Source organism: Canis lupus, chromosome 7, assembly GCF_003254725.2.
Source record: "Canis lupus dingo isolate Sandy chromosome 7, ASM325472v2, whole genome shotgun sequence".
Classification (NCBI taxonomy): Eukaryota; Metazoa; Chordata; class Mammalia; order Carnivora; family Canidae; genus Canis; species Canis lupus.
The window spans coordinates 42,029,977-42,040,717 of record NC_064249.1 but is presented as its reverse complement, the minus strand read 5'-3'; the positions used below and the strand labels follow the sequence as shown (position 1 = coordinate 42,040,717).

The 10,741-nt window shown below is 60.1% G+C and overlaps 2 protein-coding genes across 8 annotated transcripts; both read left to right on the top strand.

The window, feature by feature from the left end:
- The first annotated feature begins 1,207 nt into the window (after positions 1 to 1,207).
- Positions 1,208 to 7,384, top strand: EFNA1 (ephrin A1). 2 transcript variants are annotated; one of them, XM_025430994.3, is made up of 5 exons: positions 1,208 to 1,722; positions 4,752 to 5,047; positions 6,135 to 6,200; positions 6,338 to 6,388; positions 6,549 to 7,384. In XM_025430994.3, exons 1-5 carry the CDS (start codon positions 1,631 to 1,633, stop codon positions 6,659 to 6,661), a joined length of 618 nt encoding a protein of 205 aa, XP_025286779.1. In that variant the 5' UTR covers positions 1,208 to 1,630; the 3' UTR covers positions 6,662 to 7,384. The 2 variants fall into 2 exon arrangements, with proteins under 2 accessions (XP_025286779.1, XP_025286778.1); XM_025430993.3 differs by lacking the exon at positions 1,208 to 1,722 and adding an exon at positions 3,546 to 3,808.
- Positions 7,385 to 8,114: 730 nt separating this feature from the next.
- Positions 8,115 to 10,550, top strand: SLC50A1 (solute carrier family 50 member 1). Of its 6 annotated transcripts, none has more exons than XM_049112588.1 (6): positions 8,119 to 8,361; positions 8,639 to 8,716; positions 8,831 to 8,954; positions 9,566 to 9,698; positions 9,959 to 10,078; positions 10,172 to 10,550. In XM_049112588.1, exons 1-6 carry the CDS (start codon positions 8,282 to 8,284, stop codon positions 10,255 to 10,257), a joined length of 621 nt encoding a protein of 206 aa, XP_048968545.1. In that variant the 5' UTR covers positions 8,119 to 8,281; the 3' UTR covers positions 10,258 to 10,550. The 6 variants fall into 6 exon arrangements, with proteins under 6 accessions (XP_025286772.3, XP_048968545.1, XP_025286771.3 ...); XM_025430986.3 differs by having other exon boundaries at positions 8,133 to 8,361; positions 9,566 to 9,727; XM_049112587.1 differs by having other exon boundaries at positions 8,141 to 8,361; positions 10,156 to 10,550.
- Positions 10,551 to 10,741: the final 191 nt, after the last annotated feature.

The window sequence follows — 10,741 nt, the reverse complement described above, 5'->3', positions numbered from 1 at the left end:
GTGGCTCTCTCCTACCGCAGCCCGCGGCCCTCGGAGGCCAGCCCCGGCCTTCCCGCCCCAGGCTCCTCCCCCGCAGGACCTCTGCGCCCGACTGGCAGCGGCGTCGCGGCCGCGTGTAATTACAGGCGCTGTCGTCAGGCCCGGCCGTAAAAGAAGAGGATGAAACGTCCTGGGAAGCAGGGAGCTGGGCCTGAGCCGGCCAGGAGCCCCGGGTCTGCGGCTTCCCGCGATGCGCAGCGGCGGGGAAGAGCCGGCCGGGGAGGCGCACACATTCTCGAGGCCAGCCGGGCGCGCACACAGCCACGCAGTGACACGCAGACACACAGCATCGGGCCTCCCTCCCCAGACGCTCACACTGGCCTCGGCAAACACCTGTCCTCCCTCGCGCCAACCTTTCTCCAGAGGGCTGCAGATCCCGGCGGGGGAGCCCCGGGAGGCCGAGCCCTGGGGGCTCGAGTGCCCGGCGAGGGGGAGGGGCCGCCAGCCCGGAGCCGCCGCCGCCCGGCGGTCCCCGCCATGCACACTCCCGCCCCTCCGCACACGCCCCGCTCGCCTGTGCACCTTTCCCCTCTTTACACGCCGTTCACTAACATTAGCACGCGTACGCCAGAGCTGCACACGCTTCCCCACACGCGGCTGTGAAGCTACACACACATGCCTTCACGCTCGCGTGCCAGCACACGTATTTACACATGCCAGATGCACATGTGTGGTTACAGTTTGTCACCCTGGGTGAATGCCCAGATTCTCACAGTCCAGATTAAAAACCCTTTCGCGCGGTGCACACGTGTGTTGGCACACAAGCGCGCACACAAATACACGCGTCATTAGCATTAGAAACGGGAGAGACTTTTCTCGGACCCGGGAGCCCGAGTGTCCCTCCCTCTCGCAGGCGATAATGGGCAGAGGCGCCCTTCGCCCCAGCCGCACACGTTTCACACCTGATCACACAGGGTCGCACTTTATTCCCGGCATCGAGACGATGACACAATCTTCCGAACAAAGACAACATTGACAATCTCAACGAAAACAAACAGCCGCGTGTGTGGGGAGGGGCAGCCGAGCGCAGAGTCCGGGAAAGGCGGGTGGGAGGAGGGCGGGAAGGCGGGCGCCGGAGCCCGGGTGTGCGGGGCTGGGGAAAGGTGTGGGCCGGGTAGAGGACCTTGCACCCCGCGCAACCCGCGCGCGGAGCGGCACAACAGGATCCCGCACCGAGAGCGTTCGCAGATCTGCACGTGCAGCTGGCTCCCTTGTCCCGCACGCCCCCGAGCCAGGGGCCGCAGAGCCAGCGCCCCGCACCGGCCCACAGGGCCTCGCGCAGACCGACGGGCAAGCCAACTCGCCGCGCAGGGCACCTCTGTCACCGCAGACACTCCCGTCCGGCTCCTCCTCTCCCTCCTCCCCCCTCCTCTCCCTCCCAGCCCCCAAGCGCCGGGGCCGCCGCGCTCCTGGCTGGGCGGTTCTGGGGGCGGGTCCGGGGGCGGGCCGGGCGGCGCTGGCCCCAAAGGCGAAGTCGCCGGGAGGAGGGGCCAGAGCAGTGCGCGGTGCTGCCTGCGCCGCCGAGACAGCCCGCGGGAACCCGACCCCGAGAAGCCCCTCGTCCTCGCCCGGCCCGGCCAGGCTCTGCGCTATGGAGTTCCTCTGGGCCCCGCTCTTGGGTCTGTGCTGCAGTCTGGCCGCTGCTGACCGCCACACCGTCTTCTGGAACAGTTCAAACCCCAAGTAAGCCCCGAGTCTCCTGCGCGCAGCCCGGGCGCCCGGTTGGCACTGCCCACGCCCCGGCCCCCTGCCTCGGTAACTGTGCTGGCCAGCCCCTGACCCGAGTCTTGTGGCAGTGACCAGAGGCGGGAGGGATTCCTAAGGCTTTTTCCTCCTTTTCTCCCCATAACTGGGAGTACTCCGCCCCTGGGTAGGAACCTGCCCGGGACTACTTGCACAGGGTTATTTCTGCCGCTCCTTCCCATCCCTCTGTTACCCTGAAGTGCGGGACTCTTGCTGAACACTTCAGGGCTCTTGTTCTAGGTCCTTCTACCACAAAACCCTCTGTGCCTCTTCTTGTGGGTCACCTGGACTTCTGCCCACACGGACAGGTACCCTAATGTGACATCAGGAGTAAGCAGAATGCTCATATTGTAACCCTGGAAGGACCCCCTCAGGAGGGACCTGGCCTTCCGGCTTTAAGCCTATGCACTCTGTGTTTGAGATGACCCTGGAAAGCTCCTCTCCACACACAAGAGATCTTTTGAGGTGGCAGGAGGGAGGTACCTGCTGTGTATAGGTAGGCTGAGGGAGGCACCCGGTTTTGAGATGGGGGGCGCACCTGGGAAAAGTTCAGAAAGAGTGGAAAGGATTAAAAGGGCCACAGAGGGCTCTGGGCAGGAAGGAGTTAACGTCTCCTGGGCAGGTTTAGGGCTGGGAGGCAAATGGTCCTGGGAGGAAGAAGCCCATCGGACCCTTTGTTCTTGCCCTTGAGTTTTCAGAAGTTAAGGGAACAATATTTGTGGGAAAATGGGAGAAGGGTGTGTAGGGGGTGGTAGGGCGGGGCAGGGAGAGAAGGGCTGGGCAGTGGGGTCAGGAAAAACACTTCACTCCGCTTGGCCACCCTCAGCCCAGAACGCCTGACCCCCCTCCCCTTGAGGAATTCCTTGAACCAGCTTCCTCTGACCCAGTGGCAACACGGCCGGTGAGGGTCTGGGCTGGGGCTGGGAGAGAGGGAGCAGCCAGCTGCTAACCCCGGAGGGCAATGCCCTCTTGCCCCCTGGCCACGGGGGCAGCCCGGGCAGCACCCCCTCCCTCCTTACTTCCCGCTCCAACCTCCTAGTGGGAGAGAGCGAAGTCCTGTTATTGCCCATGCCAGGTGCTGGGGGGGGAGGGGGCAGGAAGCCCTGAGGAGGGAGGGGGGGAGCCCTTTCCGTTCCCAAGCTCCCAGATTTCCTCTCTTTCAGGAAGGAGCCTCTTCCTTGCTCCCCCTCCCCGCCTTCCCTGACGCCGCCGCTGCCCCCTTTTCCCAGACGGAGGGCCAGAGTCAAAGGAGCGCTAAGTGGAACAGATTGTCCTGGGGGGGTGGGGCCAGGTCAATGGGTGCCCCCACCCAGCACAAATTCTGCCTTGTCCATCTGGCTGCACGTGCGCACCCCCCTCCCCCCACCCAGAACGGGAGAGAAGCCGGCCAGAGGGCAGTGTACAGGCGGCCAGGCCGGGCCAGCTTGCAGGCTCCGAAGAGGCGGTGATGAGCTGGGTAGGGGTGAGGCCGGCCAGGGTGACTCAGGCCGTGGGCCCCGGCGCGGATCTCCAGCCCGGGGCGGGGGGCTGCCGGGAGGTGGGCGCTGGCCTCCACGCCCCGCCCCATCCCCGCCGCCCGCGCTGACCTGCGGGAGCCCCAGGCCTGAGGACAGTGCCCGGGGCAAGTCCTGGCCCCGGGGGCCCCGGGACCCCTCCACAGTGGACCGAGCTCTCCGGAGCGCCGGGGCGGGCGGCAGAGGTGGGTGAGGAATGAGTCAGTGCCCGTCACGGGAACCGGGGAAAGACGCCAGGCCCAGAGCTGAAATACCTGTTCTGAAATGGCTTCTATGTTTATCTCTCCAGAGAGGAATTTTAAAAGCCTCTCCCTCGGTCGCGCGCTCCTCCCCCCACTCCTCCTCCCCCGCCCGGTGGGGGAGGGGGAGGGGGAGGGGTGGCTTGCCGCGCGCTGGCACGCGGCCCCGGAGCCTGGCCGCTGGGGGCCGGAGGTGCCCACCCTGGAGGCCTCCCGTCCGAACTCCTGCCCTCCCCCCGCCCGTGCCCTTGCTCGTGCTCCGGTTGGCAGCAGGTTGGCAGCCGACCCTGCAGAGTCTCGCGGGCGGAGCTGGGAGAATTCAGAGAAGCAGGGCAGCCGAGCAGCGGGGAGGGAGGCACCTCCCCTGCCAGGACCCCGCCGCGCCCGGCTGGAGCCAGGTGTCGGGGCCGCCGGGCTGGAGCCCTAGGGGCCCCGGGGGCAGGGCTGAGGGAGAGAGCCGGCTGCCCGGGGCGGCGGGGCTGAGAGGCAGCCTCCCAGAGAAGCCGGGCGGTGCTGGAGCTCCGCGCTTGGAGGGGAAAGTGTGGCTTGGGAAGCGAAGGGGCTGGGAGTTTTGGGGTGCTTTGAGAGGCGGACACAGGTGTGAGCTACAACTGCAGAAGCTTGGCGGGGGGGGGGGGGCGTAGATTTGCTGTAAGTGGGCCGAAAGTGTCTGTAGGCCTGGTGTGCTGGGGGCGGGAGTGAAGCTGACTGGTGGACTGCGCTCGGGTCTCCCCGGGCGAGGCCAAGAGGAGTGAGGGACGGGGAGCCGCAGGTGTGCTGGGCGCTGAGCGCAGAGAGAAGGGTTTCCTCAGCCCTGATGGGAGGGTCTCAGCCCCAGGGCTAACAGCATTTAAGGGAGCACCTGTGAGAACAGATTTGGGGAGATACTTCCTGTAGAAGAGCAGGATGAGTGAGCTACGACAGTCATTTGCCCTTCCTTGGGTAAATATCTGGGAAGTGCTTTGGTACCTGAAGGATCCTAAAGTGGATGCTATGTAGAGGATGAACAAGAGGTAGTGATGGTAGGAAGTGTGTTTGATGATGGTGTAAAGATATCGAAGAGGTCAAGAGCAGTAAACATTGGGAGTTGGGCTTCTTGAAAAATCTTTGTAGGGTTCCCATGTGAAATGTGAGGGGCCAGCTAAACATTTGGAGGCTTACAGCCCTGGCCTGGCTTCCAAATGACCACTTGCTTTCTCCTGCTCTTCGTGCACAGGTTCCGGAATGAGGACTACACGGTACACGTGCGGCTGAATGACTACCTGGACATCATCTGTCCACATTACGAGGATGATGCTGTGGCGGATACTGCCATGGAGCGGTACACCCTATACCTGGTGGAGCATGAGCAGTACCAGCTGTGCCAACCCCAATCCAAGGACCAAGTCCGCTGGCAATGCAACCAGCCCAGTGCCAGGCATGGCCCGGAGAAGCTATCTGAGAAATTCCAGCGCTTCACCCCCTTCACCCTGGGCAAGGAGTTCAAAGAGGGACACAGCTACTACTATATCTGTGAGTCCTCAGGGCACGCACACAGGCCATAGAGGGACACGGCCAGTATGATGCCTGCGCTCAGAGCTGCACACAGCCCCTTCCAATCCTGAATTGTTTTCATTCATTCACAGTACAGGCATGGAGTCAGCTGCTGCTGCGTACTGGGGACTCTGCTTGGCAGAACAGGCACAGAGATAAACAAACATGATAGCGTTCCTATCCCCCAGGAAGCTGCAAAGTGACATACAGAGGAGACTGACCATTAGAACAGTTGTGATATGAAGATGTGGACCGAGGGGCCTTGGGAAAATGACTTGGGTACCTGCCAGGCTCCAGAGGCTCAGAGAAGCATTCCTGGGGAATATGGCCCAAGAGCTTAGGACAAGCAGAAGGGTTGGCCAGGCAGAAGGAGACATATGCAAAGGGGAGCATGATATCTTCAGGGAACTCCATATGGATTCAAACTATGGCAGGAGTGACGCTGGAAGTGGGGAGAGGTAGACTTTCATGGGGGCCTAGAAAGTGCTAAGGAGTTAGGACTTTGTCCCGAGGGCACTGCGGAGGCACTGGTGGCTTCATGGGTTGGAAAATCAGCTTGTCAGTGGAGCCTAGGCAGGGGGAGCAGAGTAGGAAGGCCCCAGCCTACTTCAGGCTGTGAGGAGGAAAGGACGGACTGTAGCAAGAGGACATGGTCTGTGTGTTTCTTAGTGCTATCTCCAAAGCCAAGGGTCATGGCAAAGAATGAAAGGTTGAGCATGAGGCAGAGAGCCGGCCAACAGGGACACCTGGGTGGCTCAGTAGAGCGTCTGTCTGCCTTTGGCTCAGGGTTGTGATCCCAGAGTCCCAGGATCGAGTCCTGTGTCAGGCTTCCTGCATGGAGCCTGCTTCTCCCTCTGCCTGTGTCTCTGCCTCTCTGTATCTCTGAGTAAATAAGTAAAATATTTTAAAAAATAAAAAGAAAGCAGGCCATCAACAAGGAAGGTGAGAATCACAGATGAGTGGGAAGAGAGTGCCTCAAATGAACAAGGCCTGAAAAAGGAGAGCAGGAGGTGTTTGCCACCTGTATTTTCTTCCTCCCTTGACACTCTGCGGGTTTATCTTACAGCCAAACCCATCCACCATCAGGAAGACCGATGCTTGAAGTTGAAGGTGACAGTCAGTGGCAAAATCAGTGAGTGTCAGAGTCTTGTGGGCCTCCCTCCTCCATCTCGCTGCTGGGCCTGTGCAAGTGATTTTGGGTGGCAGGGAGGTCCTGCCCATCTGCCTCCCCAGTACTGTACCTGATCTGCTACCACTCTTGCCTTTCAGCTCACAGTCCTCAGGCCCATGCCAATCCACAAGAGAAGAGACTTCTGGCAGGTAGGTAGCCTGAGCAAATTGGGCCTGAAGTCTGCTTAAAGAGGTTGGGTACAGAAGGTGGCTTCTGCACAGGCAGGGGCTGGGGAGACCTCATAGAGCTGAGGGCCAGTGCCAGCAGTAGGGCCACTCACCTTGGGGGCTTTGCCCTCTCATCTTGCAGATGACCCAGAGATACAGGTTCTACATAGCATCGGTCACAGTGCTGCCCCCCGCCTCTTCCCCCTCGCCTGGGTGGTGCTGCTCCTGCCATTCCTGCTGCTGCAGACTCCATGAAGGCAGAGGCCACATCTAGCCTATGGATTGGAATGGGGCTGAGGAGCCCTGGCAGAGGCATCCTCACCTGTCCTGGGAATCATTCCCACCACATGCACAAGCTGCCATTCAGCAGCCTCAAAATGGGTCAGTATTAAGGGTTTCAACCCAAAGGAGGTCAACGAGCCTGGCAGTGCCAACCCTGCCTCCACCCTGAGGGACGGACAAAGAAGTGGAGACCGTCCTTTCCCTACCATTCCTGCCCTTAAGCCAAAGAAACAAGCTGTGCAGACGTGGCCTCTTAAGACCAGCACTGTGGGAATCAAGCTAGAAGGGGCCTGGGGTCATGCAGATGGACACTGAGTTTGGCAAAGATGCCCCTCCAAAGAGAGGCAGGATGCCCAGATGAACTGACCGAAAGAAAAGCATGAGACGGTTTCATGCTTGGGAGGCAGAGACAGGAGAGGCAGCATGCTTGGGCTGATCCAGCATCTCTCCCAAGGCTTCTAGAAGTCTTTGGAGCTGCCATGGAGAGGTTTGTAACCAGGCACTGCATCCTGTCCCATCTGGGGACTGCACTACCCAGAGCTGTGCCAGCAGGGGGGCTGTGCCACCCTGTGCCTAGAGTGTAGCTGTCAGGGCAGGGCCCACGTGTACAGGATCTGTATATAAACTTGATGTGTGTCTGTGCTGATTTCTACAACTGGAGTTTTTTTATACAAAATAAATAAATAAATAAATAAAGCCATGTGTTTCTTTATTTGGACCTGCTTGTCTGCCCTCACCCCACCTCCACCCTCACTTATGACCACTGAGTCCTTGCCATGTGCTAGGCTCTGGAGGACACCAGGTAACAACTGGGTTTAAATTTTGTTCCTTCCCTCTGAAAAGAATACATGCCCCTCCCCAGCGCCAAAGGGCAGGGTGTTTCCTCCTCTGGCGCCAGGCAGCAGTCTTGGGGGCTCTAGGCTGCAGCCCACCCTGGAAGCCCTTCCTGTGAAACCTCTACCCCCACACCCCTCCCGCACTGGGCTCCTGCTGTTGGAGGGGTCCGGGGAACAGCAGCTGAGGCGCGGCCTGCTCCCACAGCCCCAGCCACCGGGGCAGTGGGCTGCCGCAGGGGAAGTTCCCAGCAGCCTAGTCGGGCAGACTAGGGGTCAGAGGCTGGCGCTCCAGCAGACTGGCCAAGGCACACAGCAGCATGGCTGAAAGCCCGGCAAGAGGCTTCAGACCGGGGAGCCTCAAAGCCTGGGCCGGGGAGCCGTGGTCCGGGGCTCCTGGCCGCAAAGGTTCAGCAAGCTTTGCTTTGTGGGCGGCCACGTCGGTCACGGGCAAGACTGGAGGCTGGGGTCCGAGTGAGCCAAGGGGTAAGCAGAGCGTTGAGGGGCGGCGGGGACCAGGCAGGTCCGCGGAGCCGGGACCAGGTAGCAGCTGGGACCCGGAAGGAAACATCCGACCCGGGCTTCAGCGCGCGTGAGCACCTGCAGGGGCGGGGCATGGTTCCGGCTGGACGTCCGTGTGGGCGGGGCTGCGGGCCCATTTCCGGCGGACGGCGGCGCGCGGGGGCGGAGCTCCGTCGGGGCGGGCTCCGGGCCAGCTAGTTGACGCCGGCGGGCAGCTCGGGATCCGACCCCGGGGGAGATGGAGCCGGGCGGCGTGGCTGACTCACTCCTTTCCGGGGCTTGCGTGCTCTTCACCCTCGCCATGTACTCCACCGGCCTGTGAGAGTGCGGCTGGGCTAGGCGGGGGCAGGCGCTGGAAGTCAGGAAGGGAGAGGGGACATGGACGTGGGCGCAGCCCCAGGCTGCGTCCGAAACCTGGGTCAAAGTGGATTCGGGTCGAGGGAGCCGGGGCACCTGAAGGAGAGGCCAGAGAGACGGGGCGGGGCCGAGACCTGCAGTTGTCCGGGGACGACCACAGGTGTCGGGGATTTCGACTCCCCAGCAGCCCGCTTCTCTCTTCCCATCTCTCACCTCTACTTTCGGGGCTCCATTACAGCTCGGACCTCAGGCACATGCGGATGACCCGTAGCGTGGACAATGTCCAGTTCCTGCCCTTTCTCACTACGGACATCAAGTGAGACGGGCGTCTGCGGCGGGAGAAGTTGAGGGAGGTGGGGATTGGGGGGAGGAGGAACGCCGGGTCCCCCTCCCATCCCCTTCCCGAATGACCGTCTTGTCCACTCTGCAGCAACCTGAGTTGGCTGAGTTACGGGGCCTTGAAGGGTGACGGGATCCTGATCTTCGTGAACGCCACGGGTGCTGTGCTTCAGACCCTGTATATCTTGGTGTATGTGCACTACTGCCCTCGGAAGGTAGCGGCCCTCCCTGGGACCCACCTCTGTGCTGCACACCCTCCCTGCCTTGCTGGCAGAGTAAACACTGCTTCCTAGAAGATGACAGGCTGGCACTGCCACCCTTTCCTGGAAGGGCCCTCCAGTCTGCGGTCTTGCAGTCGTCCTTCCTCCATGAAGCCAGCCTCTGGGACTCACACACTGAGCAATCCCCCACCCTCGCTATCTCTGGCAAGCTGGTAGTTCTGCTCAGCCCCATGGTGCCTTGTTGCCCAACAAACTGAGGGGAGCGGGCTTTTGTCTCTGAGAGTTCCTTCAGAGTCAGGACTGGGAAAAAAGTTGATTAGCTCTGCTTCCCCAATCACACCAGCATTTATTAGGTTCCTACTGTGTATACCAAGTTCACACCAATACAAGCCTTCTCTTCTAGAAACCTCCAGTGCTGTGGGGGGGGATCAGACATGGGTTTGTTACTGGTGGGGAGGAGGCTGCAGCAAGAGCTATACTGGAGGCTTAGCGAAGGTTACCTCCCCCACTGGAGCAGGAGAGAGGGCAGGATGAACTAATTCCAGCCGGGCCATCAGAGAGGACTCCTGGGACACCTAAAAGAAAGGTTCCTCTCTCCCCTGCAGCGGCCGGTGCTCCTTCAGACTGCAACCCTGGTGGGGGTCCTTCTCCTAGGCTTTGGCTACTTTTGGCTCCTGGTGCCCAACCTGGAGACCCAGCTTCAGCAGCTGGGCCTCTTCTGCAGTGGCTTCACCATCAGTATGTACCTCTCACCACTGGCTGACTTGGTGAGTGGGGGCTGTGCAGGGAAGTGGGGGAGATAAGAAGGGTCAGGATCCCATAGCCTGAGACTGTAGCCTACATTCCAAAGGAAGGAAGATCCTGGAAGACAGGCAGTAGAAGTAGGTGACTGGGAGACAAGAGGGAGAGGATGTTTGATCTTTTTTCTGAGGAAATTCTCAGACAAATGGGAGCTTTATGATGTGTCTGGGATAGCGGTCTTTCATCCTTTTCCCTAGGCCAAGATCATTCAGATGAAATCAACCCAGCGTCTCTCATTCCCACTCACCATTGCCACCCTCCTCACCTCTGCCTCCTGGACCCTCTATGGGTTTCAGCTGGGCGATCCCTACATCATGGTAAGCTGAGCAGAAGGATGGGCAATAGGTATAAAAGGTGGAAAATCCTCTCCTCATAGCAGCCCTTGTGACTTCAGGTGCCCAACCTACCAGGGATCCTCACCAGCCTTGTTCGCCTCTGGCTTTTCTGGAAGTACTCGCAGGGGCCAGACAGGAACTATCAGCTCCTGCAAACCTGAGACAGTTCACCTGACCACTGCTCATCTTCATGCCAACCTGCTACCAAAGAGAGCTCTGTGTCTCAGCAGTCTGCTGACCAGCTCCATGAGTGCAGTGGGTTGTGGGAAAGAAAAACTAACAACTAACACTGAGACTCGAGGGACCAAAGAAAGTGTTTTGCTTGGAAGATTGGCTGAGACTTGGGAAATGAATCACTTATTTTTTATAGATTATATTTTTTAATTGTGGAGGTTGGGGTGAAATCTTCAGAGTGTGCCTTAAAATAAATTGTTGCCTACCCCTGCCCATCAAAGCTCAATCTCTTTTTGGTGATTCTCAACCTGCCTGGTTTGGTGAAGGGCAGAGGCCCACGGTCCCACCCACAGCTGGTCTTGGCCTGCTAGGTTGGCTCCTAAGAGGTATCTGAAGGAACCACGAACTCGGTGGAGGCCTTAGAACAGAGCCTGGGTGTTGGGAAGAAGAGAAGCTGAGAAGTACTTCCAG

What these genes read in the sequence shown, in the direction of transcription:
- EFNA1 (XM_025430993.3), top strand. Translation starts at nt 3,561, where the DNA reads ATGGCTTCTATGTTTATCTCTCCAGAGAGGAATTTTAAAAGCCTCTCC. An exon ending in GACAGTCAGTGGCAAAATCA is followed by an intron (nt 6,201 to 6,337) that starts GTGAGTGTCAGA and finishes CTTGCCTTTCAG; the next exon opens with CTCACAGTCCTCAGGCCCAT. An exon ending in AGAGAAGAGACTTCTGGCAG is followed by an intron (nt 6,389 to 6,548) that starts GTAGGTAGCCTG and finishes CTCATCTTGCAG; the next exon opens with ATGACCCAGAGATACAGGTT.
- SLC50A1 (XM_025430986.3), top strand. Translation starts at nt 8,282, where the DNA reads ATGGAGCCGGGCGGCGTGGCTGACTCACTCCTTTCCGGGGCTTGCGTG. An exon ending in GCCATGTACTCCACCGGCCT is followed by an intron (nt 8,362 to 8,638) that starts GTGAGAGTGCGG and finishes GCTCCATTACAG; the next exon opens with CTCGGACCTCAGGCACATGC. An exon ending in TGGGCGATCCCTACATCATG is followed by an intron (nt 10,079 to 10,171) that starts GTAAGCTGAGCA and finishes CCAACCTACCAG; the next exon opens with GGATCCTCACCAGCCTTGTT.